This window comes from Phalacrocorax aristotelis, chromosome 14 (assembly GCF_949628215.1).
Source record: "Phalacrocorax aristotelis chromosome 14, bGulAri2.1, whole genome shotgun sequence".
NCBI lineage: Eukaryota > Metazoa > Chordata > Aves > Suliformes > Phalacrocoracidae > Phalacrocorax > Phalacrocorax aristotelis.
Window position 1 is genome coordinate 4,474,539 of NC_134289.1, and position 27,998 is coordinate 4,502,536.

The following is a 27,998-nucleotide window of genomic DNA, read 5'->3' on the forward strand; positions in this document are numbered from 1 at the left end:
GGTGACACAACCAGAAGACACGCTTCAGTAAGGATATCCAAGTGCCTGTGCAGGGTCAGATACAGCTGGAGGCGGGTCAGGATAGGCTGAGCCTGACCAGAGGTGAAACTGGGGTTAGCAGGTAGATGATGGGACCAGAGGGAGAAGGGACCGGGTGTCTGAGATGCTCATTTTTGTTCTTCTCCTGAGCCATGGCACCATCATCTCCAGGTACTTTCCACCCTACCATGTTGCCACCATGGTAATAACGACCAAGGAGTCCCCAATGTCAAGGTGAGGACTCACACAGGCCTCCTCCAAAGGCAGCAAGGCATGATGGGGTTAAACGTCCGGCTTTACCTCTGCCATGGGCTGCTCTCCAGTGTGATGGTAAAAATCGGGTGAAAAGCAGAAGGATCCCACAGAGACATGCTTTGCTTGGGGACAAGAGTGTGATTTAATCTCTGTACCCAACCATTACCTGGAGATGCATCTGCAGCCACGGCTCATTTCATTCTGAGCCCTGCATCCTGTTTGTGTCCTTGGCAGGGTTGAGCCCACATTGGTCATTGACCTTGACAGGTCCAGCCTTCCCCAGCCAGCTCCAGGGGTTGTGGAGCAAATCCCTTCACAGTGCTTAACGTGATGTCCCCGAATCCCGCAGGCCTCCACCACGGTGTATGTCACCATCCTGGACGAGAACGACAACGCTCCCGCTTTCCGGCAGCAGCTGTATGAGGTGACCCTTGACGAAGGTCCCGCCACGCTCAACGCCACCCTCGTCACTGTGCAGGCCCTGGACCGGGACGAGGGACCCAATGGCACAGTTGTGTACGCCATCACCGAAGGCAACATCTTGGGTACCTTCCACATTGACAGTGCCATGGTCAGTAAGGATGCCAGCCCCACCCAGGCCATGCCCCCATCCCGCTCCACTCACTCTGGCCACTCTCCCTTCACCTTGCAGGGGCAGATCTGCACAGTGAAGGAGCTGGACTATGAGATCAGCCACGGCCGCTACACCTTGATCGTTACCGCCACTGACCAGTGCCCCATCATCTCGCGCCGGCTGACATCGACCACCACGGTAAGGAGCTGCTGTCAGGGTTGCGACACTGCGGCCTTTGCGGGGTCAAGGAGTTCCCTGGCAAGCGAGCAGTTTCACATCTTCTTCTTGGCCACATTGGACACTTTCAAGAGTCAGCTGGACAGGGTGCTGGGCCATCTTGTCTAGACTGTACTTTTACCTAGAAAGGTTGGACTAGATGATCCCTGGGGTCCCTTCCAACCTGGGATTCTGGGATTCCCAGTGGTCACCTGTCACTTTTACCAGCGGTCACCGGTTGCTTTTCCCAGCTGCAGCCAGTTTGCCCAGTTGCTGCAGCGCTACTCCCTCATAGGGGTTGCAAAACAGGGACGTGGGCAAGGCACGCTTGTGGGTTAATTAGCCCAGTTATTTGGTCGTGCGAAGGCAGAAACAGAAGAAATTCCCTGAATTGCTTTTAAGTTGCACTATATTGCTTTAGAGGCTCCCTTGGTTCTTCTTGCCTAAAGGGACTGTAGGCAGTAAAGCATTGCCAAAGCATTAATTTCTGCTTCATCTTTATCTTCTCAGATTATTTATCTGCTTTTTAAATTCCTTTTTCATTCCTTGTATGGAAGTTATTTAATGCCTCTACTATTTTTTGCTGCCTCTCGCTATAGCTCTTCCATTTCTCCTGGGCTGCAGTCATGTGAACCTAGTGCACTGCTCGAAGTGTGGGGAGGGCAGATTAGCGGCTCCAAAGCGAATGTTTTACAGGAATTGAATACACTGATTATTTTTGTGACCGAAACAAAAAGTTGATGAGTTGTAGGGCAGACTTTTCCATGCCCAGAATAATTTTAGGATCTGCAAGTGGAAGGGGTTGGTTAGATCTTGTGCCTTGGCTCCCTATTGCGGACCATAGTGCCTCACCCAGATACTGAGCCAAACATTTTCTAGTCCCTTAAAGGAGATAGTTTTTTATGTGTGAAGAAAAAAGATAAACTTAAGGGGACACAGCAGTGTGGGAGATTTCCCTAGATAAAATCTGGCTCTACAAACCTGGCAGCGCTGTGCTCCATGCTTCAGATGCGTGCATCTGATACTGCTGGAGATGCCTTCCTGGCCCAGGAAAACTGCAGCGGAAACCTCGAGACCTTGGGTTTAACTGCCGTCAGGGAAGGTGGCAACTGCCAGCGTACTGCAGGCGAAGGAAGAGCTTTCCCTGCTCTTGACCCGAGCAGAGACATGAACTTGGAAACCCCTTCAGCAACAAGTATCAAAGCTAGAAGGGATAGGGAACATCCTCCCTGCACAGCCCAGGGAGTTTCTGCCAGCACTGTATGAAAACATAGCTTTTAGGAGGAGGTTTAGTGGTTATATCCACTCTGATAAAGCATGCCAGCCTTTGTTTTCTCCACTGCTAGAAACTGGAGCAGATACTCAGATATACTCATCTGTAAAGATTAGATTAACCAGTAACAAATGCCAATCTGATGGATTTTTCAAACCCAGAAGGTCGGAAAGCTCCTCAATTTCAGTATCTTTCTCGTAACCACCTGTACCATCAAACCTTAATCTCTTATTAGCCACCGGAGACCGTCCTCCTTCAGCAGGGCTTCTCCTCTGTGCAAGTTCCCCAAAGCCAAGCAAGGGGGCAACACTCTTTTCAATATAGTATAGTACAGATCTATATAAATGTCTTCTATGTAGTATGACTTATTTAAAAAGCAATGCTCAAGTTTGTTGGATCCCCAGCTTCGCCGGCAACCCTATGGTCTGCTCTGTCCTAAAATTGTTGATGCTTTCCCCTTCTGAGGTCTGTAGGATTGATTTCTAGCCAGCTAAGTGCGTTGGGGAAAGGGATGCTAAGAATGGAAACATGCCAGAGGCATTGGTGATATTTTGTGTTGGAATAAGGACGCAAACTGGGAATTTTTTACAGTTTACTCAGCATTAAGAATTAAGCCCTTGGTGAGCAAGTGTGCAGCTGGCTGCGGAGATCGGGCCTTCCAAACTCATGTCTTTGATGGTCAAATCATGTCTTTGTTTTTTCTCTGTCCAGCTTGGGTTTCAGTATATGAATGTGGAGAACATTTGGCTTTTGCGTTGACTTCTCCATTGTGGTGCATGGCCTGGAGGTTGAAAAGGGTCCCACCTGTGTGTGGCTGGAGTTTCATAGTGTCGCTGTAGGATGGGCATGATTGGGAATAATGCGTTTGAGTCTCTGAACTGTGAGCTGGATGTTTGGTGAATGCAGCAAAGCCAGAAATACGGGGGGTATTTTACAATGGCCATGGTTTCCCACACTCATGGCTAACGAGCTGGTCTCCCTTTCCATCCCTCTCCTTTCACTGCCCTCCTCCCTCTTGCCCTGACCACAGGTGCTGGTGAATCTCAATGACATCAACGACAACCGTCCCACCTTCCCTCGGCCTTACGAGGGTCCCTTCGACGTCACAGAAGGGCAGCCCGGCCCGCGTGTCTGGACCTTCCTGGCCCATGACGGCGACTCAGGACCCAGCGGGCAAGTGGAGTACAGCATCATCTCCGGGGACCCCCTCGGTGAGCAGGGACGTGGGGTCACCACCTCTCCTTCTGGCTCCCCCCATGGAGGAACCTGGCTGGCAGGAGCTGGCACAGGAGCACAGGCGGAAGCTTTCAGAAAAGCCATCCTCCCAGCTGGGCGCTTCTGTGAATTCAGCCTTTCGACACCAGGAAATCCTGTTTTGAGCAACAGGAAACTTAACCTGTTCATGGCCAGGCAAGGGGGTGGCCGGGGCTTGTGCAAGGGAGGGGGGAAATCTGCTAAAGAACAAAGGCCAAAAAAAAAAAAGAAAAAGGCAAAAAATCAGACCGCAGAAAGAGAAATCATGAGCTGCAAGTACACAGCCCCGTCCCCTCAGCCCCGCTGGGTCTGCAGGGCATTTGGGGACTGAGTTGCTCTGCACCCCATGCTGAAGCTTGTAGCTCTAGCCCCACCAACACCCAGTGGCAGGTGGCAGAGGAGCCATGGACATCCCCAGCCATGGGGACGTACGGCTGTCCCTCCGTGAACGGGTGGTGACTTTAGCCCAGGGCATCTGGAAGGCAGAGCCCAGTGCCATCTCCAAACTGACCCCACCGCACAGCTTTTCCAGAGCAACCAGGATGCAACTCCTTGGCTCAGGGGGGTCCATGCCATGTAGCCCACCCTGTCTGGCCATCATGGGGCACGGACAGGTGCTTGGAGGGCTGATAGCACCTTCAGAAAGGCCCAACCAAGGCTTGTGAGCACCTCTTACTTGGCCATTCAACCCACGTCCCCTGCTCTTGCTGGTACCTGTGGGTGTACCGGTCCCTGGATAGAGCCCAGCTGCCCACAGTCATCCCATATCTGCAATAATGGGGTACTGGGGCTCTTGTCCCCAAACCTGCTGTGGTGCCTGTGCCCTGGCTGCAAAACAAGCCAGCCCCCTGGGCAGCCAGGTCATTGGCAGCAGCACAGCACGAGCCAGGGCCCCGCTGTCTCCGGCAGGGGAGTTTGTGATCTCCCCAGTGGAAGGGGAGCTGCGGGTGCGGAAGGATGCTGAGCTGGACCGTGAGAACATCCCCTTCTACAACCTCACTATCGCCGCCCGGGACCGGGGAGTGCCCCCCCTCAGCTCCACAGTGAGTCCCCCAGGACAGCGTGGGTGGTGTTGCAGGGTTACCATCCTGCATCCCCAGCCCCTTCCTCAGGGTCTCCTCTGCCTTGCCTCTTCTTCCATCCTCCTCCTTCCCCTTGTCCCTGGGACTTTCCTCCCCTAGGCTGTAGTGGGCTGAGTGGGGAAGCCCACCTCTTGCCTGTGGGGGCAAGAAAAGGATGGGAGGGGTGAAAATAGGTGCCACGTGCCCTCTCCACTTCTCTCCCTGGCAGATGCTGGTGGGCATCCGTGTGCTGGACATCAATGACAATGACCCCGTGCTCCTCAACCTCCCAATGAACCTCACCCTCAGCGAGAACACCCCCGTGTCCAGCTTTGTCACCCGCGTCCTTGCAAGGGATTCAGACAAGGGGCCAAACGCCCTCCTGACCTTCGACATAACATCGGGCAACATGGAGAACGCCTTCTACATCAACAGCACTGTACGGCCCCGGGGATTGCGGCCGCCCTGCGCCGGGGGTTGGGATGCTGGGACGCGGAGGGTGGGCACTCCTGGCCCCAGAGCCCTGCCTTCCCTGGGCACTCGTGGGTGCTATCTGGCATACTGCCTTCCCTCACCATGCCCTGGCAGGAGATGCCAGTACGCACGTTTCACTTCCCTTGTACCTATTTTCTCCCTTTTTTCTTGGTAGACTGGCATCATCTACGTAAACCGCCCACTGGATAGAGAGCGGGTGGCAGAGTACAGGCTGACCATCACGGTGAAAGACAACCCTGAGAACATACGCAATGCCAGGCGGGTAATTACAGACACTGCCGGGGCCTCCGGCAGCACAGGCAGCAGGGCAGATGGGAGAAGGGGCTCCTGCCGGGGCCAGAAGCAGGTGGTGCATTTACCCACAGCATTTTCTATAGCAGCCTCATTCCCCCAAAAACACCTGGGGGTCACAAGGAGGGGGTTGCAACCCACTCCCCATCAAATAACAGGAGTGGTAGGATTTACGGCAAGTCCAAAATTTCATGTTCACTCCATGCAACAGCAGCAGACGTCACAGAAAGTAGGACAAAGTTGGGCTGGAGAGCTGGACAACAATGACACCAGAGCATCCTTTGGCCCTGCCACGATATCCCACGCACCACCCTTTGGGGTGCAGGCTGGGAAAGGATGCCCAGCCCCGTGGTGAGGGTCCCTGCAGACCCTCCAGGGTGGTCCAGGGAGCACAGCATCGTGGCTGCACAGGGCTCCAGCTTTGACCAGCAGTGGGAGAGGCAGAAGGTGAGCTCAAGGAAAGGACATTGCGGTCATAGCCCTCTTGTCCCTGTTTTCCTTTAGGATTTTGACCTGCTGGTCATTTCCATAGCAGATGAGAATGACAACCGCCCCCTCTTCACCCAGAGCTCTTACCAGGCCGAGGTGATGGAGAATTCACCCCCAGGTAGGTCTCTCTTCTCTCCCTTACATGGCTCCTGGAGACTCCCTTCGGGGGCGAGGGAGGGGAGGTGTCTCCTGGCTGTCATGCAGGAGACACAACCCTGAGCAGGGAAAGGCTGCAGGCCAGTGGGAAGGGGATGCTGAGTATGAGGGGCTCCTGCTGACCACCCAGGTAGGTCAGCTTCGAGGAGACCATGGCTTTAGTCCATGCTGCTGGTGGAAACCCTTCCTGGCACAAGTCAGGCCCAACCCTGCGATAAAGTGGCCCCGTTTGGGAATTGCTTAGCTGGTGACAGCAAGACATGTGCATGGTCTAAGCTGAGTCCTAGAGTCAGCCTTGAAGGCACCAACCTGCCCAATGTCCCTGCATGGGATGGGGTGCCATCCCTCCATCACCAGCACCTGGAGCTGCCTTGCTCTGGGGGTTGGAGATAAAAGAGCCCAGCCTGTCCAGGTAGACATTTCCCAGCCAAATTGCTAGACATATTCCTCTTCTTTTTTTTTTTTTTTAACTTCTTGCCATTTAAATTGCTCCCTGCTCCAGGACCTCAGGTACCTCCTTATCCCACCATCAAGGGACTTCCCAGCCAAAGGGTTTGGGTGCCTCCAGGTGATGCCCTCGGTGGCAGGGTGCTGGTGCCACCCACCTGACGGATGTGTCTGTCTGTTTGTTTTTAGCTGGACGTCCCGCCGCCTTGCCTGGGCCCCGCGAGTCGGTCTGCAAGGCTGCAGCAGCTGCCCCCCTGCTGCCTCGTGCCCCGCGAGGCCCCACTCTGTCACCTCCTCCATCCATTCATTGCCGTCCCTCATGCGTCACCGGGGCGGGAGAGGGACTGGGTGGGGGGGGTCCGCAGGGGGCTGCCACCCTACCTAACCCATGTCATCCCACCCAGGGACTCTGGTCACAGTGCTCAATGGGCCCATCCTAGCTCTGGACAGTGACCAGGGCAGCAACGCCATGGTGACCTACCAGCTCCTCGAGGCATCCCCGGACCTCTTTGTTATTGACAACAGGACAGGTGGGGTGGCTCAGCAGGTCCCAGTCCCCAGCTCAGGGCCACCAGGCGGACATTGGGTCTGTCATGGGGCTTTTCCCCTCATCCAGGTGTCATTTCGGTGAAGCCCGGTGACGTGATAGACCGAGAGGCTTTGCTGGATCCTTGCCTGCAGTTCACACTCATGGCTCTTGATGTGGAGGGGCTGAACAGCACTGCCAGCCTTACAGTGACCGTCCTGGATGACAATGACAACCGCCCCATCTTCCAGGCGGCGTCCATCACAGCACGGCTGCGAGAAAACAGCCCCCCAGGTCAGGAGAGAGCTGAGGCTGGATGTGAGAGTGGGTGATGGAAAGACCTGGGTGTCCCCCGGGACTGTGACGATCCAGCTCCCAGTGCCAGGGGTGGCCAGGATGGGGTAGAAGGGAAAATTTTTCAACTGGGGCTGCCCTTGTTGCTTGACAGCATTTGCCTTGGGACCGGGGGCTTGTTGCTGCTGCCCTCCAACCCTCACTTGCGAGGGCTGTGTCCCCCTTTCCAGGCTTCTCTGTCCTCCAGGTGACAGCCACAGATGCCGACAGTGGCCTGAACCAGCAGCTGGATTATCGGATTGAGGGTGGCAGTCAGGACAGGTTCCTGATCGATGCCGCCACGGGGGTGATCCGCGTGGCCAACATCAGCATCGACCGGGAGGAGCGGGATGCCTACCGGCTGATGGTGGTGGCTGTGGACCAGGGCACACCGGCGCTCTCGGGCACCACCACCGTCAGCCTCCTCATCGATGACGTCAATGACTGCAGGCCTGAATTCATCAACCCCATCCAGACAGTCAGTGTCCCTGAGTCAGCCACCCCTGGCACCGTGGTGGCTGAGGTGACCGCCATCGACCGGGATCTCCACCCCCGCCTGGAGTACTACCTACTGGAGATCGTGGCCCGTGATGACACAGATGCGCTGGTGCCCGACCAGCAAGGAGTGTTCGCGGTGGATTTTAGGACAGGTAGGAGAGCGGGAAGGGTGGCAGGGGCGGCACGGACCCCTCTCCTCGCTTCCGCTTCTTCTTCTCTGCCTGGAGGTAGGTGTCCAAGGCATGGGGAGATGATGTTCCCCTCCTGCCTTCCTGCTTTCTTCCTCCAGCTGCCCTGTCTCACCCTGCCCTGTCCTCTCTTCCCTCCAACTGACTTAACTAACCCTTTTCTTTCCTTTCCGGCTCTCGGCCCACCAGGTTTGTCTCTGTGTCTGTGCTTATTTCTTTCTCCATGCCATCCATCACCTCCCTCCATCTCACCCATCACCATCACAGGCGGCCCCACTCGGGGCCAGGGGCTGCTCAGCCTTGGCAGACCAGACACGGGCACCCTCGCTGGGGGGAGCAGGGGGGCGGCTCTGGGGTAAGTGGTGGGCGGTGGGCTCTACCCTCGGGGAAGGTGAGCCAGGAGCTCCCTGCATCTGTTTTGGAAGGACAGAGCTGATCCAGGAAAGAAAAGCACCCGTGTTGGAAATCATACGGGACAAGACCTTTAAAGACATCCAGATGCTGAGCTAAGGTTGATGGGGTCCTGCAGGGGAGCAGCAGCAGGTGCTCCCAAACCCCTCTCATCTGCACAGCCCAAACAGTTACCCTGGCTGAGGCAGTGTGAGGCCCAGTTAGCTGGGCAGAGCGGAGCAGGCAGCAAGGCAGGAATTGGAGGGCAGGGGAAGAGAAGTTGTGTCCTCCCATAGCTATCGACTATTTTCCCTGTTTAGGCTTTGGGGAGAGGCAAGAGAGCACATGCAGTGGAGGGTGCAACAGTTGGCTGGCGCAGACCAGTCTGCTGAGCGTCCTTGGTGCAGGGGTGCAGGCACAGCCTGTGACCCATATCTTTTTGGCATTCCCAGGAGCTGTGAAAATCAAAACCCCCCTCAACCGGGAACTGGTGGCCACCTACGAGGTCACCATCTCCGTCCACGACAATGCCAGCGAAGTCATCGACCGCTCCGTTAGCGTGCCCAATGGTAAGCATGGGCTCCTGCCAGGCAGTGCAGGGCCAAGGCTGGTGGCTGCCCGGGGCTGGCACAGTCTTTCCCAGGCACCATGGCAGCTTCTGGGTAGCCAGCAGCTCTCCCACCTCCCTCTCTACCCTGACCAGCAACACTTCCAACAGCAGCAGTCCTGGACCAGCTCCCAGAACGTTCGGGTTCTCCTCTGAGCCCTCCTTTAGCGAATGGCCAGGCATCCTAGGGCTGCACTGGGGATGGAGAGGACCATGTGCCCATAATCATACCGTGGGAGACACTCATTTCTTCATTACCATCCCTGTGACATCTTGCCACCCTGCTCCTGATAAATCCAGGCCCATGTGTGAGAAGGCACACACAGATCAGGCACACACACACAGGAGTAGGTCTGAAGTGGGTGAGACTGTCCCACAGCCAGCTCAGGGCATAGTGGCTTTGCTGAATATTGCCATTTTTCTTGATGAACCCGCTCTATTTAGTTGGCTTTCCTGGAGTTTCAGGCTTGTATCCTTACAACCCTCCCTTCTCCCATCCTTCCTTCCCTTCTCTTTCTCACTTCTCCTCTTCCTCTCCTCTTCCCCTGTGGTCTCCACCATGGCCACAGCCAAGCTGACAGTCAATGTCTTGGATGTCAATGACAACACACCTCGCTTCCGCCCCTTTGGGGTCACGTATTTCACTGAGAGGATCCTGGAGGGAGCCACGCAAGGCACCACACTCATCTCCATCTCAGCAGTGGACCCAGACAAAGGTGCCAATGGGCAGATAACCTATGAGCTGCTGAACCTCTCCCCGGAAGGCTACACCTGCCTTGAAGACCAGTCGGCAGGTTGGTGGCCTGGGGAGGTGGGACTCGGGGGCAGGTCAGTGTCCTGGGGCAGTTTTCTCATTTCAGGGTCTGCCATCCTCTAGGGAAGGTCGTGGCCAACAGGACAGTGGACTACGAGGAGGTGCAGTGGCTGAACTTCACCGTCCGAGCTTCCGACAACGGCTCTCCCCGCAGATCTGCTGAGATCCCTGTGTACCTCCAGATAGTGGACATCAATGACAACAATCCCATTTTCAGCCAACCGTCCTACCAGGTGAGCTGGGCTCCCCCATCCAAGTCCATGCGGGGCTGGGCTGTGCCTGCCTGGAAAGGATGGGCACAGAGCTAGGGTTTCTCCAGGGACACCTTCTCTTCCCTCTCTCTGTGCTTGAACTGTCTGAAGACAATGGTCAACCCACTGATGTACTCTGTCCAGCTGTGCCCACCCCTGGGTGCCACCCTGCACCCTTGATTACTGCCTGCTCCCTTTGCTTGCAGAAAGCTGTCTTTGAGGACGTGCCGTTGGGTACGGTCATCCTGAGGGTCAAGGCCACGGATGCAGATTCTGGGCGGTTTGCTCTCATCCAGTACAGCCTGGGGGATGGAGAGGGCAAGTTTGGCATAAATCCCAACACGGTAAGGAGCCAACTGAGGCCGGAGCAGATTGGGAAAAGGAAGGGGAGGCTGAGATGGTCCCACCTTGTGCCTTGCTCCCCCACCTCACCTTCTGCCCCTTCTTGAGTACCAGCTCTGCCTGAAGGTCTCTGTGCCCTGCAGGGTGACATCTACATCCTGTCAGCCCTGGACCGGGAGAAGAAGGATCACTACACACTGACAGCTGTGGCCAGGGATAACCCTGGGGACGTCTCCAGTAACCGTAGGGAGAACTCCGTGCAGGTAGGGCTCTCCTCCTCCCACCACCCCTTGTGCGGTGGTCCCCAGGAAGAAGGTGTTAAACTTCAGGCTTTCCACCCCAGCAGGCTTGCTGGTGGCTCTGGGGAACAATTAGGCAGAAGGAAGGGCAGATGGCCCCAGGGGCTGTGGGGTGGGTGGCGCAGCGGTCTTTGTGTGATGGAGTGTTGGCAGGAGGGGATGGGGCAGGGGAGGGTGATGCTATTGTCTGCAAGTGCTCCAGCATGAATGGGTGCCCCTGCCGCAGCAGCTCCCATTGTTGGACGCAGGAATTCAGCTAGTAGAGTTAAACGAATGGCAGGAAGGGCACTGTGCTCCGGCAGCGGAGCCAGGGGTCACGGAAGAGGTACAGCCCATGGGGGCTGCCCAGCTATCTCCAGCCTCACGTCACCCAGCTGGCTGTGCTTTGTCGAAGGTGCTGATCACAGTCCTGGACATCAACGACTTCAGGCCCCAGTTCAGCAAGAGCCAGTTCAGCACCAGTGTCTACGAGAATGAGCCGGCGGGGACATCGGTGATCACCATGACTGCCACCGACCTGGACGAAGGGGATAATGGTGTGGTGACATACAGCATCGAGGGCCCTGGAGCAGGTAGGTGCTGGCAGTGGGGTGCTCCTCCCCAGGGTTATGATGAGCAGCAATTGGAAGAGACATAGGAGCTAAGCCTACGTCCCATGTCCTGCAGCTGGTTTGAAGCGAGGTTGTACACGCACTCCTGGCAGCAATACCGAAAGCATGGAACTTTCAGTATTGCTCCACGGTTCCCAGTTCCTCATGGCGTGGCATGTTACAGCTTTGCCTGCCTTTGTCCTGCAGCCCAGCCTTGGCTTATCCTCTTACCTCCCCCGCCCCAGCAGGACTTCCTATGTACGCAAGTGTGTCTTAGAGCAAGCTCACTGCATGCTTTAGAGGAAAGCTAAGGGCTAGGAGGCTGTGGGTGGAGAGTGATAGTACCTGAAATCCAGTATATGTCTGCACCCTGGGTAGTGATGGGAACCAGGCAAAAGCCAGCATAAACATAGAGGGGAATGGCAAAATGTTTATTTTCCTGAGACCCATGGGCTTCTCTGCCCGCTGCCCTGTCCCAGCCTCAGCAGGAGTGACATGCAGCAAGGGGTGGCCTGGGAATAGGGGCCTTGGCACTGCCCAGTAGCAGGGATGCGGCAGCAGGCAGGGATGCTCTGTAAAACCTGAGACCATCCGCACCCCTGGCCTCAGGCAGCTGGCTCTGCTCCATCACCCCTTGACAGGAATTTCAAGGCGCGTGCTTCAGCTGGTACGCTGGTTTCTAACCGTACTTTATCTGGTGTGAAGTGTCCTGAGCCAGAGATGTGTTTTTTTCTGCCCCCAGAGGCATTCAAGATCAACAAAGACTCTGGACTCGTCATGTCACGGCGGCGCTTGCAGTCCTACGAGAGGTTCAACCTGACTGTGGTGGCCACAGACAAGGGGCGTCCTCCTCTCTGGGGGACCACCATGCTCCACATCGAGGTCATCGACATCAATGACAACCGCCCTGTCTTTGTCCGCCCGCCCAACGGCACCATCCTGCATATCAAGGAGGTAAACCCTTTGAGAGGGAGCTGGGGTCATGGCACACCAAGACTGTGCCTGGGAGCTCTCCTGCCTACTGGTGGCAAAATCCAACCTCTGTCTCCACCGGGGATGGAGCAAGACCTTGATTTAAGATGTGACAAGAAGGTTTGAGTCATGGGGCTGGATGGTCAGCAACAGCCCCTCTCCGTACATGCAAGTGGGGATGCTGGGGCAGCTTTGGGGAACAGAAACCCCAGCAGCATGCAAAATAAGGAAACAGCCGGGTGCTACATGCTGAGCCTGTTTATAAACAAGGGACAGAATGCTGACATTTAAGATGTTTCTCCTTTTGGGGAAGCTGGGCTTGGCTCAGCCAGTCCCCGGCACATGCACAGAGCAGCGACCCTGCCAAAGCGAATCATAGCTCCGCAGTGCCAGTCCCTAGTTGGGTTTTGGGCAGTGGGAGCCTGCTGACCCTGAACCCCTGACAAGGGGGTTCGGTGGGGCAGGAGGAGCAGGGGACTCACATGCAATGCCAGGGCTGAGGGTCTGTACGTGTGCAAGCAGGAGATCCCCCTGCAGTCCAACATCTACGAGGTCTACGCCACAGACAAAGACGAGGGCCTCAATGGAGCAGTGCTCTACAACCTGCTGAAAACCGGGGCGGGGAACAAAGACTGGGAGTATTTCAGCATCGACTCAGTCAGCGGGCTGATCCAGACCGCCAAGCGCCTGGACCGGGAGAAGCAGGCAGTATACAATGTGAGCAGCACGGCCACGGGTGGCCAGGCAATCCTCAAGGTTGCTGGTGTGGGGCTGGTGGGATGCAAGCGATGTGGCGGGGATGGTGTCAGCTGCCGCAGTCATGAAGATGTCGCACTTCAACAGGAACTGGGTCATTATCAAGTATCATCAGAGAGTTGCGTCCAGCTCCCAATTCCCTGTTAAATCCCCCCAAAACTCTCCACCACCCAGCTGTCCTCTCTGTCCCTGCCTCAGTGACGTCTCCTGGCCTGCATGGCTTTGCCCAGGATGGCCCTTTTTCCTCTCTCCCTATCTCCCTAGTTGATCATCGTGGCCTGCGACCAGGGCCAGCCAGCCTATGAGACCATGCAGCCCCTCCAGGTCACACTCGATGACATCGATGACAATGAGCCCGTCTTCCTCAGGCCACCCGTAAGGAGCTGGGATGGAAGGGATAGGACACAGGGGATGCAGGGATGGGGATGCCAGTGAGCATGTGTGACGGAGCATGCACTGCTGGGCGTTACCATAGTGGGGACCATGATGGGATTTGTCCTCTTTTAATTAAATCCACCTCAATGCTCATAGCCCTCCCTTCTCCCGGGGTCTCATGCAGAGGGACAGTCCCCAGTACCAGGCGCTCTCCGTCCCCGAGCACTCGCGGCCTGGCACCGTGGTGGGGAATGTCACCGGGGCAGTGGACGCAGATGAGGGCTCCAATGCCATCGTCTACTACTTCATAGCAGGTGGGTGCCAAGCAGGGCGGGATGGACAGCTCTGCATCCTCCTTCACACCCCTCACCAAGGGTTTCTGTCACTCCCACCATCTCCTCACTGCATTTCTGCCCTTGTCAATGGGTGAGGTGGCATTTCAGAGATGCCAAGCCTGAAGGGGCTAACTGGGGACCCCTTTCTGCACCCAGCTGGGAACCAGGAAAGCAACTTCCAGCTGAGCCGGGAGGGGAAGCTGCAGGTCTTGCGAGACCTGGACCGGGAGAAGGAGCCTTACTACTCCATCATAGTCAAAGCGTCCAGCCAGAGGAACTGGTCACCCCCCCGGGGCCAGAGGGCAGGCAGGGCCCAGCTCTGGGACCTTGCTGGGGACCTGACCCTTCAGGAGGTGCGGATTTTCCTGGATGACATCAATGACCAGTCCCCTCAGTTCACCAAGTCAGAGTACACAGCTGGTAAGGGTCTGGTGGGGCACCAGGAGCCAGAGATGCTCTGGGGAAAATCTAGATGGATGGAGGGGCAGTGAGAGCCAGCCTGGCCCCAGGTCCCTGTCCCGTCTCTCTCTCAAAGGGGTTGCCACCGATGCCAAGGTGGGATCAGAGCTGATCAGAGTGGTCGCAGTGGACGCTGACGTGGGCAATAACAGCCTGGTCCTGTACAACATCTTGGGCATCCGCTACATCAAGCAGCACTCCAATGACTCTGAGGAGGTGGCCAACATCTTCAGCATCGGTGCGTACCCTGCATGCCACTGGAGCACGGGGCCATGGCCAGAGATGGCCCTGTGGTCAAAGGTGCCCTCGTGGCCAGGGTCACTAATCCTGGGGTTATGACTGTCCTTCCCCCAGGAACCCTTGATGGGATCCTGCGAACTTTCGACCTCTTCACGGCTTACAACCCTGGCTACTTCGTGGTGGACATCGTGGCCTCTGACCTGGCAGGCCACAACGACACGGCCATTGTGGGGATTTACATCCTGCGGGACGACCAGCGGGTCAAAATCATCATCAATGAGATCCCCGACAAAGTCAGGCAGTTCGAGGAGGAGTTCATCAGCCTGCTCTCCAACATCACGGGCGCCATCGTCAACACAGATGACGTGCAGGTAATCACCCACCTTTGAGGCTGCTTTGATGACAGGTAACCTTCTACGTGCTGCTTGGTAGGTCTCCTTGGAGGGTTGCCCTGTCTATATAAACCGTAGGCACCCCTGAGCTCTGAAGATGATGGATACGTCCCCAGCTGGGGTGTATCAAAGGGATCCAGACAGACCCCATGCCAGGCTTGAGGGTCTCTTGCCATGCAAGCATGCCTCAGGGCATGCTCGGGACATGCCCCGGGACGAGACAGCTCTCCTGTACTGCAGACTTTGCTGTCTCTCCCCAGTTCCATGTTGACAAGAAAGGTCGGGTAAACTTCGCACAGACAGAGCTGCTGATCCACGTGGTGAACAGGGAGACCAACCGCATCCTGGATGTGGAGCGGTATGTCACCTGGCCCATCACCCAGCCCAGCGCCTGGCCTGCTGAGTTCTCCGGGAGCCTCATTAACATTGAGATGCCCAAGCAATCCTTCTCTTCCCAGAGTGATTCAGATGATAGATGAGAACAAAGAGCAGCTGAGGAACCTCTTCAGGAACTACAACGTGCTGGACGTACAGCCCGCCATCACCACCCGGGCCCCCGATGACCTGTCGGCTCTGCAGGTAACAGCCAGCTGGGGCTGGAGCAGGCTGCTGCTTGCAGGTGGGGCGATGTCACTTCCCATCCTCCATGGTCCTCCATGGCCTGGAGAGGTGTTTCACCCAAATCATTTTGAGCGGGTGCCCACTGTCAGGTGCTGGCTCCGTGCTGGAGATTGCCACTACCCCTCTGTCTCTCCTAGATGGCAATCATTGTGCTGGCCGTCCTGCTCTTCCTGGCTGCCATGCTCTTCATCCTCATGAACTGGTACTACCGGACAGTGTGAGTTATGCCCAGGCTCTGCCCCACTGGCCACAATGTCCCCATGGGCCAGGGGGACCCACGTGGCTGCTCCAGGCCCTGGCAGTGCTGGCAAGCAAAGGAAAGCATCAGCTTCCCAACACCTTCTGCGGTGGGGCTCAGCCTGGGTTAAGAAATTGCCTCTCTTCCCTCAAAATATAATGGTTTTCATACTGTTAGCACCTCTCCCTGCCAAGCTCGCCATCCTTATAGATACAAGGGCTGTTTGCAGGGTTATTGCAAATAATTGTTCCCCTCTCCTTCCGAGCATCTTCTTTATTTTCTTCCCTGATTCATTGTATTTCTTTCACAGGCACAAAAGGAAATTGAAAGCCATAGTGGCTGGCTCCACTGGTGAGCATTGTTTGGGGTTTTCCAGCTGCATGAGACAGTGGGGTGCATGAAGAGCATGGAGGGGGTACACAGGGAGACATGGGGAATATCAGGGGGGGTGTAAGTCAGAAGCAATCCTGCCCAGCAAGGGGCAATGGTGGGAGGCTTTTCTCAGCATCCAGGCGCCACGTTATCAGCCACATCCCAGCATGTTTCTCACACCACCGGTGCCTTTTTGGTCACTCAGTTGCCTTCCCCGATAAAGAAGTGCTGCCCCCCTGGTTTGCTGCTCAGCCCGCTGACGTGCCACCCTGTAACCCCTGCCCTTGCCTTTTGCAGGGAACAGAGGCTTCATGGACATCATGGATATGCCAAACACCAACAAGTACTCCTTCGATGGGTGAGTTCTCCCCTTCCTTCCCTTCCCCAGTTTTCTACCTCATGGTATGGCAGCCTGCTCCCAAGAGAGGGATGCTTGCGTTTTGCAGCCAGGGATGCATGGGAGGCGGAGATGCAATGCCTCTTTGCTCTGCAGAGGGATGTGGCCAGGCATGCCATGTGGGCCATGACTCTGGCCCTGGGATGCGTGCTTGCCTTGAGAGCTTTCAAAGCCAAAAGACCTTGTGCCTTCTCCTGTGACTTTGTCTCTGGCCAGGCTTGGGGTGAGCAGAGATGACAGGGAGGTGTCGACACACATCTGAGTCCACAGCAGCCGAATTCATGCCTGCACAGGACAGGAGGAGGCAGTGCAATCTCAGCATCCGGGCTCTGGATGGGGTTAGGAATGCTGCCACCCTTTGCTTGTGCTGAGGGCTGCTTCTCTCCCCTGGGCAGGGCCAACCCAGTGTGGCTGGACCCCTTCTGCAGGAACATGGAGCTGGCGGCACAGGCGGAGCACGAGGACGACCTGCCAGAGAACCTGAGCGAGATCACCGACCTCTGGAACAGCCCTGCCCGCACCCACGTGAGACACAGCCCCTGCCAGGACACCTCCTCCCCACTCCTGACACCCGCGCCGCCTCCTCAGCCGCTCTCTCCTCCTGCAGGGGACCTTTGGGAGAGAGCCCTCTGCAGCCAAGCTCGAGGATGACCGCTACCTGCGGGCAGCCATCCAGGAGTACGACAACATTGCCAAGCTGGGGCAGATCATGCGGGAGGGACCCATCAAGGTGAGTGATGAGTGCGGGCATCCTCCGCCAAGGGGTCTTCTCCTACCACTACAGCTTCCAGGTTCACAGCTGCAGTGCCGGAGGGTGACGTTGCTCAAAAAAAAGCTGGGATGAGGCCAGTGTCGCTCCAACCAAACCATCTCCTGTGGGTAACTCATCGTCTCTCCCCCTCCGCCCAGGGCTCTCTCTTGAAGGTGGTTCTGGATGATTACATGCGCTTGAAAAAACTCTTTGCCCAGCGGATGGTGCATAAGGCCACCGCCAGTCTGGGGGACCGCTCCTCGGTCTCGGAGGTAGATGGGGTGTGCATGGATGTGGGGAGATGCTTGCCGTGCCCTCTGGGATGCAGTGTGTCTTCCCGGCCCCGCAGGTTGCCGTCGCTCCCCACAGCCATGGTCCCCATCACCCAGTGGTCCCCCCATTCTCTGCTTGACCAAAATGAGCCAGACAATGGTTTTCCACTGAGACTGCCAGTTCCCTGCAGTGCCCCAGCTCTCACGGCCCCGTGTTTCCTCTGAGCATCAGCAGCACCCTCTTCCTCAGCCTCTCCCACCTGGGGGAGGACCCCACTCCGTCCATCACCCCCCGTCCCTCTCTGCTGAGGCTGGCCAAGAAGCTACAGGTCCCTGCACACATGCAGGGACACCTTCTTTCTCCTCTGCTCCTCTGAGCTTATTAACCCAACAGGTTTTTGAGGCAAAAAGGCTGGGACAGAGGGTTTAGGTCCAGGAGAGCTGCTGCGGGGAGAAGCAGCTCCTCCTGCAGCCTTCCCCCTCTTCACTGGGGGCAAAACATGGGGCAAACAGAGTGGGGGAGAGCAGTGGAACAGGAGATGCCTATCAGCCTTTCTGCCCCCCCATCCCTCCTTGCCCTTATCCCCCTCCAGCCCATCCAGCTTTCCCTCGACTCCTTTCCTTGTCTGCCTCCTGCCCCACCACCATCGTACAACCAAATCCCAACCCGGGGCCAAACCCCTTCCTGAGCCCCTGCGGGGGCTGCTGCAGGACACACCACCCGACGAGCAAGTGATCCGGCTGGAGGTCATCATCACGCTGGTGATCCTCATCACCACGCTCTGAGGTTGCCTCAGAAAAGGAGGGTCCCATCCCTCCCACTGGGTTCCAGCATTGCAGGAGGTTTGGAGGTGGGGAAGCCAGGATCTGCTCTGACCGTGGTGGTGATTCCCTCCCATCATGGACCTTTTGCAGCTGATCCAGAAGGAGCTGGAGGAGGAGGAAGAGGAGCGCAGCCCCAGCCAGGGCAGCCTCCGCTTCCGACACAAGCAGCCAGTGGAGCTAAAAGGTCCCGATGGCATTCACGTGGTGCACGGCAGCACGGGCACACTGCTTGCCTCCGACCTCAACAGCCTGCCCGAGGACGACCAGAAGGTGCTGGGTCGCTCGCTGGAGACTCTGACTGCCGACTGCGGGGGCTACAGCGACCACAATGCCCGCACCGAGTCAGCCAAGTCTACCCCCCTGCACAAGATGCGGGAGGTGATCATGGAGAGCCCGCTGGAGATCACCGAGCTATGACGAGCGGTGGTGGCAGTGCTCCTCTAGCCAAGCCGGGGCCAGCGGGGACAAAGCATGGGCCAGGGGGACCGTGGCAGGGGCCGGGGGCACCCTGAGGCCGGCACTTGGCCCCCTCTTCCCCTGCAGAAGGAGTCCAGGCCAACCGGCGCGGTTCACTCCGGCAGCCTTCGAGAGCTTGGCCCCAGGAAAGGGCTCTCAGGACCGGTTTGCTTTTACTCACCTGTCATTTATCCATGAAAGCATTAAATTTTTTTTATTTTTCTTATTAAAAAAAGTTGGGTTTTTTTAAAAAAAAAAAAAAAAAAAAAAGAAAAGCTAAACGACTCTGATGAGTCCAGGCTGGACAGGGGTGAAGGCGCAGCGAAGGTGTGGATGATGTGCCACCGCAGCATCCCCAGGTGCAGGCTGGGAACAAGCAGCCATCACACCTCGACCACGGGCACAGGGAGGGCCGGGGCAGCGCGGGGAGAGGCTGAGGCCGTCCGGCATTGACATCACCTTTCCAGCAAGGAAAGAGCAAAAAAAACAAAAACCGAAGACATTTCTCCATTTTGCTGGCTTTACCAAAACATGTTGCGACGTCGGAAAAGAGAGAGACTGACAATAACTGGGGCTTCTGGATGTGGAGTGCTCGTGCGTGTCTTTATGCCCTTTTCTTTCCCCTTCTCTCTTGCTTTTGGGTTTGTTCATTTGGGGGTTTGTTTCCAATCGTAACCTTGTGGAGAGTTTCGGGCACGGTCTGTTACGGGACTCAGAAATACACTGTCTATGGCTTTGGGTAGCCTGTCTGTTGTCCTTCCTCCCCGGCCGTGCCGCGCCAGATTCACCACACCCAAACGGCCTTTTGATGAGAAAAACCCCCTTCTTCCCTTAATTCACCCCTCCCTTCATCAGCTTCGTGAGATGCCAGCTTAGGTGTTGCTACACCCCGGATTTTTGGGGGAAGCGCTAAACCTCCCCCAGGTTTGCCCCCCCTTTGCCATCCCCGCCCAGCACCCCAGCACAAGGAGGAGGGAGAAAACCAGCCAGGCTCATGGGAGGAGTTTATTTGCAGTGAGACGCTCCCATGCACGCTCAGGACCGGGCTCCGCAGGCATGTCCCCCTCCCCACGTCAAGGAGGGACAAGCCAGCAACCCGTTGCCCCCCTGCCACAGCAGCTGGGTCAGCATGGGACCCCCTTGGCAGGGATGTGTGCATGAAAGTCAATTTTTGCTCCCAAACTCACTCATTTTTTGTTCAGGGGATACTCTGTGTGTGTGTGTGTGTGTGTGTGTATATATACACACACTTATCTCCAGCAATTGGCCGGACAAATCAGTGTATTGCAAACTTCATGCAAAGCCAGGCATTGCAGGCAAATATAATCCACTTTGTTTCTTTAACTAGTGACCAGGGGGAAAAAAAGAAAAACAAACCAAAAAGCCACCCCAGTTTGAAGAGGGACCAGCAAAGGTCTGGGCTTGCCAAAAGCCAATGAGACCTGTGGTGTGAGGTTGCCAGTGGCCGGGAGCAGGCGCCGGCGTTTGGGCAGCAGAAACTGTCCCAGCTCACGGGGCTGGATCCATGTTGCAGAATCTGGGCTTTACAAGCAGTTCAGGGTGGGATGGGGATGAGGATGGGGATGGGGTTGGATATTTTTGCAGTTGCCCTGAGAGATGTCAAGGCTGAATCCCTAGTCCTGAAAATACTAACGAGTCCCTTAACCTGATTTGGAAATCCAAGCCCCAAGGGTGGGAAAGGAAGCAGCAGAGGCAGCTGGGGTGTCCCACAGTCCCCGCCAGGGTGGTGAGGCCGGTGGGCTCCTGCTATCACTGTCCATGTGTGCAGGCACATCCCAAGGGAGGGGGTCTGGGATCCTGAACCAAAATGGTGGGGCAAGCCCGGCCAGACGGGAAGGTGGCTCCTAGTTCCATAGGTGACGCTGGCAGTGCTCAACGGCCTGCAGGAGAGACAGAGAGGGCTGGCAGGGGGAGGCAGGGACCCCGAGCACCGTGCCGACCCCGGAGAGGGGACTTGGCTGACACTTACATTACACTCTACAGCCGTGGCCATGTTCTTGCACCAGTATTGTGGGCCCCAGGCACAGGGGTCCAAGCCCAGGAGATCCTCCTTGGCTGAATCGCAGGCTTTTAACTTCTGCATTGCAGAGGAAAAAGGTGGGGCGGGGGGGGGGGAGAAAAAAGTCCCTATGAGCACCGCTTGGCCCCACTGCCCCTCCGCCAGCCTCCCCCACGCCTGGCCGAAAGACGCCCAGCTCAGTCCGGGCTGCCCCAGGGAGCAGGTGCCGCACCACAGCACAGGGACACTTACGGTACAGACAAAGGTGGGGTCCATCATCTGCACAAGGAGCCGGACGGCCGCGGGCTCGTACTGCAGCACGAGTGCCTCACACTGGGAAGGACAGAGGGGGTGAGCCTGGCTCATGGGGCTCAGGGGTCCCCACCAGGCTGGGCGCTCCCCTCCTGGCTCACCTTGCTGGTGAGCGGTGTGGGCAGCAGCTCACAGCCCTTCTCCAGCACGTCGCCCAGCTCCACCAGCGTCTCATTCTTCAGCAGCTCGTTATCAAAGTAGGTGATGACGATCTGGCAGACATTGCAGATGGTGCCCACACCCGCCGCCAGCTGCTCCAGTGCAGCAGCCCCTGCGGGATACGGTGGGGGCTGTTAGCACCAACCCCCATCACCCCCCCTCCCTGGGGACCCAGTGTCTGGGTGCCACCCGGGTACCCCCAGCTCACCTCGGTGGGTGTACCCGCTCCGGGGGCAGCAGCGCAGCATGGTGCAGACGGCCACTGGGTCGGTGGCCTCCAGCAGCATGATGACCACGGCTTTGCCGTAGGAGTTGACGAAGTCTTTGCACTGCCCGATGATGCCGTGGGGCAGCATGTTGCACACCTTCTCAATGTCGTTCACCAGTTGCTCCTGCCAGGAGAAGGCAGGCTGAGGAATGGGGAGGACCCCCCCCACACTCCTTGCTGCCCCCTTTGTCACCCTTCTTCCAGGCCCCGCATCCCCAGACGGCAGCGGCAGGGCTCACCTCCGTCACGTTGTTCTCCAGGAGGCTCTCAGCCGTCTTCACGACAAACTGGCACATCTCACACAGCGGCGTGGTCCCCTCCCCATCCTGTGGGGAGAAGGCGGTGGGGTGTGTACCGAGCCTCCCCAGAGCCACCCCCATCCTGCCCAGCCATCAAATCCCAGGAAAGACATTCCCCACCTTGGAAAAATGGAGGTGCTTGAGGGGGAAAAAAGCAAAATACAGCTCCGCCTTTCCAGCATTTGGATTTTAAGGAGCACGGCAGAGTGGGGGGTCCCCACTTACCCCCAGCGTGCTCAGGACCTGCGTCACCTTCTCTGTGAGCAGCGTATGGAGGGGCAGTGCAGAGGCAGAGGAGCAGAGTCCCAGATGGCCACACAGCTCCATTGGGTCCTGGGGAGAGGGAGACCACCTGAATCAGGTGGCTATCACCCCCCAGGAGGGTGGTTCTGTGCCCTGCCCCCTGCTTCCCCATGGAGGGAGGTATCAGCCCGTCGGGGTGCAGGTCTCACTTACCTCAGCTTGCTGCCGGTGGAGAGGGCAGAAAATGGCAAGAAAAAAAAATAATAAAAAAGAATTACAGCGGTTGCAAGCCAGAGAGACAAGAAAAAATATTTAAAAGTTTATAGGAATATTAAAACAGCGGGATTAATTAGAAAGACAAGAGCAGGACCCCACTTCTGCTGGCAAGGTCCCCTTCTCTGTGCTGCTTGGCCACCCCGCCAGTGCCCATCCGCCCCTGGCAGCGCCGGGGGGCTGCTCACCCACTTACCAAGTGCCGGAGCAGCTGCACGGCCGTGTCTCCGTATTCGGCCAGGTAGCGCTTGCACTGTGCAGGAGGACACTGCGTCAGCACCCAAGGAGGGACACCCCACCCCGCCCTCCCTGCCCACACCCCTGGGTGCTGCACGAAAGCAGGTGGCCGCACAAGATGCTCCCATGCCGCGGTGACAAGAGGGAGGAGCGGGGAGCCCAGCAGGGTGCCAGCACCCTTACCCACTGCGCCAGGTCCGGCGCCAGGACCTCGCACGCCTCCTCGGTGCGGGCCACCAGCGCCTGGGCGAAGGCGGCGTCAGTCCCCAGCTCCAGCTGCAAGGCCGCTACCAGCTGCAGGCAGTCCCCGCACACCTCCTCCGTCGCCTGCGGGATGACACAGGCAGGGACACATCCGTAACTCCCCAGATAAAACTAGCCCCCTCCCCGCTCCCCCCCTCCCCGGGTTTGCAGGGCTGGGCTTTAAATGCCGGTGCACTCTGGGGCAGCTTTTTGGCCAGCATCTCTCTGATCCCACCCTGGACCCTGCAATATCCGGGCCCCAAATTGGTGACACCCCTAATTTCATCCGTGCAGTACTTTTTAATATTTTTAAAAATTATTGTTAAATAGGTGATGCTTAGGTAATTCTCGCCCTGGGGCAGCATCAATGGCGTTTGTTCCCATGCTGCGGTACCTGGGCCTCGTCGTCAGGCAGGTCCTGGGGATGGAGCAGGAGGGGCACGTTGGCAATGAAGGGGGTGACCAGGTCAGCAAAGTCCTGAGCGGGGCCCGTGCGGGCTGGTGGCGGCTCCTGGAACTTCAGGGCCCCCGTGGGGCTCTCCCGAGGCTGGCACAGCTTGAGGGTCCCACACACCACCTTCGGGTCCGACTGGGGGAGCAGAGGACTGAGAGCCTGGGGCTGTGTCTGCCCCACCAACCCGTTCCCCCCCGCCACATCCCTGGGTCATTTCCATCCCCATCTCCACCTTGCAAAGGTTTTGTCCCAGGCATCAAGAGCCTCCCGTGCCCTGCAAGCTCCCAAGACAGCCCAAACCATGGAGAAATGCAAACCCAAGGGGTGTCCCCCCACCAGTTACCATCACTTGCTTGCCCAGCTGCACAAGGACGAGGATGCCGGTGTCCACCATCTTCTTGCACTTGACTGACCAGTCCTGGAAGGGCAGGTACTGGCATTTCTTCTCCAAGAAGAGCCGCACCTTTTCCTAGGTGACAAGGTGAGTGCTCAGGGCTGGGCTGACCCTGCGGTGTTGGGGGGGGGGGACACCAGCCCCGCACACCCCCCCCATGACTGGGACCCACCTCAGTGCAGTTGTCCTGCAGGATCTTGCCCACCATGGAGACTGCCATCTGGCACAGGTGACACGGGATCCCCTTCTGCTGAGCGAGGGCAAGTGTCAGGCTGCTGCGATGGCACCCGGACCCCCCCGCTTGCTCCCCAAATCCCACCCCTCTACCACAAAAACACCCCGCCAAGAGACACTTAGGCATATCCTGGGGTACCCACTCATTTTTGCCACTCACCCTGCAGAGTCCCAGTCCTACCTGAGCCCCACCCACCCAGTTAGGCAGCCTTGCTGGCTTACAACAAGCTGCTTGAGAGCATCAGTGGATGCTCCTCTGGGTGGCCACCTTCAGGGCAGCAAGGCTGGGCTTCTTCCCCCAAGCCCCACATTTTGGGGCAGGGTGGGCGCATCTCTCCATCACCCCGCATCGCCCCGCTCCCGGTGCGGTTACCCCCAGGGCCTGGTCCCAGACTGTGAGCCGACAGAGCTCCAGTGTCCCGCACTTGGCCGCCGTCACCACATCGCGGCACCAATCCTCCGGCCGCTCGCTGCACTCGGGGAGGGGGCTGGCTGCGGCTGCAGGGGGGAGAGGAGACTGTCAGCCCCTGGGGCATCCCAAGACCAGCTCCTGCACCACCCCAACCCAGCACCCCAACCCCAGCCCTGCCCTGCGAGCCAAGGGCAATGCTCCTCACCCTCCCGCTGTGATTCACCCGCAGCTTTTGCAATGGCGGTGCAGTTGCTGGGTTTCAGAGATTATTTTTTGAAGCCCAGCTTTGCTGGGCCACTGCGCGCCGCCAGCTTTTCCAATGGGATGTCGCAGCAGCTTTGGGCCAGTGACAAAAGCAAAGTGAATCTGGGGGCTCATTCTCAGCCTTGCAGCACTCTCCAACACACCGGGGAGGCAGCTGCTAAAGAAAAACAGCAGTAAATCTTGCAAAATGCGCAAACTGGGGATGTCAGCACTCAGCCCCACACAGCAGCCGGTTAGCCGTGCCGTCGCTCCCGGCAATGATTGAGCAACCCCGGTTTTAGGTGGTTTTTTTCTTTCCATTTCCTCCCAAGGACCGCAGTTTCTCCTGGCTGCAAATCCTCAACGCCGCAGCGGTGGCATCGCCCGCCCCAGCCACCGGGGCAGCGCAGTGGCGTGGCGCAATGCTGGCAGTGTAATTGCCACCTCGGTGTGTCAGGATTCATTCGCACTGGGACGTGTATTTACTCCCACCAGGGGCTGCACCCACCCAGGATGCAGCTGAGGAGGCGGCACGGAGCCAGCACAACCCAAGCCCTTCGTTGCCCTACTTTGGCTGAGGAGCTGCTCCGGAAAGTCGGCGGACACATGGGGAGCAGCACATGGACAAGCGGATGGACAGACCCTGCTGCAGCTGGCATTTTTAAGCAAAGCACAACCCCCTCCCAGAGAACTTGCATCCAGCTTTCACCACCCAGCCCTGGCCATACGATTTTGCACAGCAGGAATAAAGCCAAAGGCAGAAACTGCTCCTTCCACCCACCCTCCCCTTATCAGGTTTCTCCCTAAAAGCTGCTTTTTCAGCATGCCTGATTCTGGCAATGCCTTCAGCTCATCCACAGGACGTGTTGGGGCAGCACCTTGACGTGACCAGGGCCATCCCGGCAAGTCCCCGGAGCCCCCCCACCCGCCCCCAGCCCCACCTGCTCCCAAAAGCGCTGGCACAGCTCGGTGGGTGCTGGGCGGCGTTTCAGCCCCAATTACTCCATCAGGCTGATGGCAGCATCGGGACAGGAGCAAGCCCCGGGGCAGGGTGAGTCCCCCCGGGTTCCCATGGGCAGCTTCCCACACACCTCTCCAGCAGCATGATACCACCATCGCCGCATCAGCTGAGAGATATATGTTTTTGGTTTTGTTTTTAACCCTGGCACTAGCATCAGGGCAAACAGGAATGTCAGGTCAGCGGAAGCATTAAGGGGCAGCACCCAATAAAAAAAGGAGAGGGGAGGCAACAACCCACAGCTTGTGTCTGAGCTGGTCCTGCCTGACCCGCAGACAGGAGCATCTCTCGCAGCCCCGTGCTGGAGATCGGACCAGTGGCGTAGGGATGGTGCCAGCAATGCCATGGGGGGATTTTGCTGCTCTAAAGGACACCAGTGGTTTGGACCTGTAGTTTTCTGGCTCGCGGTGGCTTTCAGCTCAGCTCAGCGCTTACTCCTCACTCTGCTCAAGCTGAAACTCAGGAAACAAGCGCTGGGCCGGAAAAATAATTAATAACAATAATAACGCCCATCTGCTGAGAGCTTCCCTGGGTGGAAAGCATCGCCACAGGGCAAGCAACTGGAGCAACCGGTGCCCCGTGAGCTCCTCTCCACATTTCAAAGCCGTGCTGGAGCCACCTCATGCCGATGGGGCACCCAGGCAGCACGACATGGGACGATGCTGCTTTTGGCGAAGCCCTGGAACAGAGCAGGGTCGTGGCAGGGATGCTGCCATGGTCCCACAGCGGCCCCAGGCCAGCCCGTGCTGCCCATCCCCAGCTGCCAGGCCCCCAGGGTGGGGTGGGCTTTGCTCAGGGGGGATCCAGCACTGAGCTCCAGATCTAGCAGGGCCGTGCTGGCATTACACAGAGCCCTAGAGCGTGCCGGCCAAGCCAGCCAAGCCTGGCGAGCAGGTTGTGACGTAAACCCCGGGGGCGGCGGCCGCGTGGGCCCCAGCGCCCCAGTTCCCGGCTGGGCGCACACCCCTGTTACAGCAAAAACCGTAAATACACTCTTCCCACCATCAAAATCCTTCTTGATTTTTGACGAAGGACGCAGCATCCCCCGGTCCTGCAGCCCCCCCAGCCAGACTGCACTCTGCAGTCAAGCCGCCGCCGCCGCCGCAGCAGCCGCTGGCTTCCAGGGCAGGCGTCGCCCGAAGGACGGACGTGCCGATCGCGGGTGAACTTTCCTGCTCTGCCTGTTGCCGGTTGGAGCATTTTGGCACATCCCCCCGCAACCGTCAGGCCACGCGTGCGCAGTCACGAGTCCTCCACCGCAAAAGTGGTGCCTGGGCAGGTCATGTCAGAGGAGCCCGAAGGTCCAAGCCTGGGGTAATTAGGGCACAAATGGGGCTCTTCCCTCTAAAAGGGGATGGGGTTTTTTTGCCTACAACAGCAGGGATCCGTGGCTTCTTCCGGGAAATTTCCCCTGGAAAAAGTGATTTCCCCTCAAGCAAGGACCAGAGGTCAGAAACAGGCTCTTCCCCACTTGTTTCCTGGCGATGGGTGGGGAGGAAAGCCAGGTTATCACTTTCTCACTCTTGTTGCGGGGGGTAGCTAGGGAGCAGCAGCAGGAGCTCATCCACAGGTAGGATTTGCTCACAGATACCCAAAGCCCGGGTGATGCAAGGTCTCCAAAGGGGCTCAGGCTGCAGCGCTGCACCCCATCACCCTCAGAGCTCAGCAAGCCACAGGGGAAGAGGTTTCCTGCCGCCTGCACCCCTTACAAGGCCCCTACGGAAAAGGGTGGGATTAGGCAGCACCAGGGTCACTCGGGTGTACGAGGACAACCGAGCAGTTTCCCCCAAAAGGCACGTATGCAGCCAGGTCGTGAGGCAGCCCTTGCCCCCATCGCTGCCGAGACACCTGCGCTGGTTTTGGCTGGCTTCCCTCCTTCCATACCCCGAGCAAAACACCGATGCCATCCAACTCCCTGCTGACCAGGGAACAGAAGGAACGAAACTGCTTTTTTGCCCCAAGATCATCTCTAAGGGCAGAAGTTGCAACGCTCACATCCAGGTGGGCAAGAGGTGAAGCAGCCGGGTGGTGGCGCCTGCCCCGGCTCTGCTCTGGCATCACTCCAAAACTATGAAGCACACTACGGAGCTTAAACACTAGAGCTGGGAATAGTTTTGGGGTCCAGAGGGGTTTTCTGGGCTCACCTCAAGTCCTACCCGCAGGCCTGGCCTTACCTTGGTAGGAGCCCAGGCACACAGAAAGGATCAGCACCCAGCCACTCCATTTGCTCTCCATGCCGTTCCTAAGATAGTCCTCAGTGGCTGGTTCCTCTCCTGTGCTGCTCCCAGACTGAGGAATCTTGGACGGGTTGGGAGAAGCAGTGAGAACACACACCTACGC

General features: G+C 57.7%; 2 protein-coding genes across 3 annotated transcripts in view; one reads left to right on the plus strand and one right to left on the minus strand.

Moving 5' to 3' along the window:
• Nucleotides 1–19,572, plus strand: part of CDH23 (cadherin related 23) — a 204,658-nt gene extending 185,086 nt beyond the window's left edge. Inside the window, exons 36-67 of one of the 2 annotated variants that reach the window (XM_075109417.1) lie at nt 644–865; nt 947–1,066; nt 3,388–3,568; nt 4,521–4,654; nt 4,902–5,111; nt 5,322–5,429; nt 5,963–6,065; nt 6,955–7,080; nt 7,167–7,370; nt 7,601–8,059; nt 8,938–9,054; nt 9,662–9,886; nt 9,970–10,139; nt 10,364–10,501; nt 10,643–10,762; nt 11,193–11,370; nt 12,131–12,342; nt 12,883–13,077; nt 13,381–13,491; nt 13,676–13,805; nt 13,983–14,246; nt 14,362–14,523; nt 14,640–14,896; nt 15,178–15,275; nt 15,376–15,496; nt 15,676–15,755; nt 16,087–16,127; nt 16,446–16,506; nt 16,941–17,070; nt 17,153–17,275; nt 17,455–17,568; nt 18,484–19,572. In XM_075109417.1, coding sequence (XP_074965518.1) covers nt 644–865; nt 947–1,066; nt 3,388–3,568; nt 4,521–4,654; nt 4,902–5,111; nt 5,322–5,429; nt 5,963–6,065; nt 6,955–7,080; nt 7,167–7,370; nt 7,601–8,059; nt 8,938–9,054; nt 9,662–9,886; nt 9,970–10,139; nt 10,364–10,501; nt 10,643–10,762; nt 11,193–11,370; nt 12,131–12,342; nt 12,883–13,077; nt 13,381–13,491; nt 13,676–13,805; nt 13,983–14,246; nt 14,362–14,523; nt 14,640–14,896; nt 15,178–15,275; nt 15,376–15,496; nt 15,676–15,755; nt 16,087–16,127; nt 16,446–16,506; nt 16,941–17,070; nt 17,153–17,275; nt 17,455–17,568; nt 18,484–18,810 — 5,241 coding nt within the window. In that variant the 3' untranslated portion in view covers nt 18,811–19,572. Of the gene's footprint in view, nt 1–643; nt 866–946; nt 1,067–3,387; nt 3,569–4,520; nt 4,655–4,901; nt 5,112–5,321; nt 5,430–5,962; nt 6,066–6,905; nt 7,081–7,166; nt 7,371–7,600; nt 8,060–8,937; nt 9,055–9,661; nt 9,887–9,969; nt 10,140–10,363; nt 10,502–10,642; nt 10,763–11,192; nt 11,371–12,130; nt 12,343–12,882; nt 13,078–13,380; nt 13,492–13,675; nt 13,806–13,982; nt 14,247–14,361; nt 14,524–14,639; nt 14,897–15,177; nt 15,276–15,375; nt 15,497–15,675; nt 15,756–16,086; nt 16,128–16,445; nt 16,507–16,940; nt 17,071–17,152; nt 17,276–17,454; nt 17,569–18,483 lie in introns of those variants that run through there. The other variant, XM_075109415.1, reaches the window with a different exon arrangement.
• A 264-nt stretch (nt 19,573–19,836) lies between these two features.
• On the minus strand, nt 19,837–27,961 carry LOC142064565 (prosaposin-like). Its single transcript, XM_075109681.1, has 15 exons — nt 27,833–27,961; nt 24,359–24,483; nt 23,924–23,998; nt 23,701–23,826; nt 23,298–23,492; nt 22,844–22,987; nt 22,620–22,676; nt 22,364–22,372; nt 22,133–22,240; nt 21,848–21,934; nt 21,549–21,732; nt 21,283–21,452; nt 21,122–21,202; nt 20,840–20,947; nt 19,837–20,750 (listed from the first exon to the last, which is right to left on the minus strand). Exons 1-15 carry the CDS (start codon nt 27,891–27,893, stop codon nt 20,715–20,717), a joined length of 1,566 nt encoding a protein of 521 aa, XP_074965782.1. The 5' UTR covers nt 27,894–27,961; the 3' UTR covers nt 19,837–20,714.
• Nucleotides 27,962–27,998: the final 37 nt, after the last annotated feature.

Excerpts from the sequence above, each read along its gene's own strand:
- LOC142064565 (XM_075109681.1), bottom strand. The coding sequence starts at position 27,893 with ATGGAGAGCAAATGGAGTGGCTGGGTGCTGATCCTTTCTGTGTGCCTG. Across the intron at positions 24,484-27,832 it reads GTGCCTGGGCTCCTACCAAG|CCGCAGCCAGCCCCCTCCCC; the intron begins GTAAGGCCAGGC and ends TCCCCCCTGCAG. Across the intron at positions 23,999-24,358 it reads TCTGGGACCAGGCCCTGGGG|AAGGGGATCCCGTGTCACCT; the intron begins GTAACCGCACCG and ends CTCGCTCAGCAG.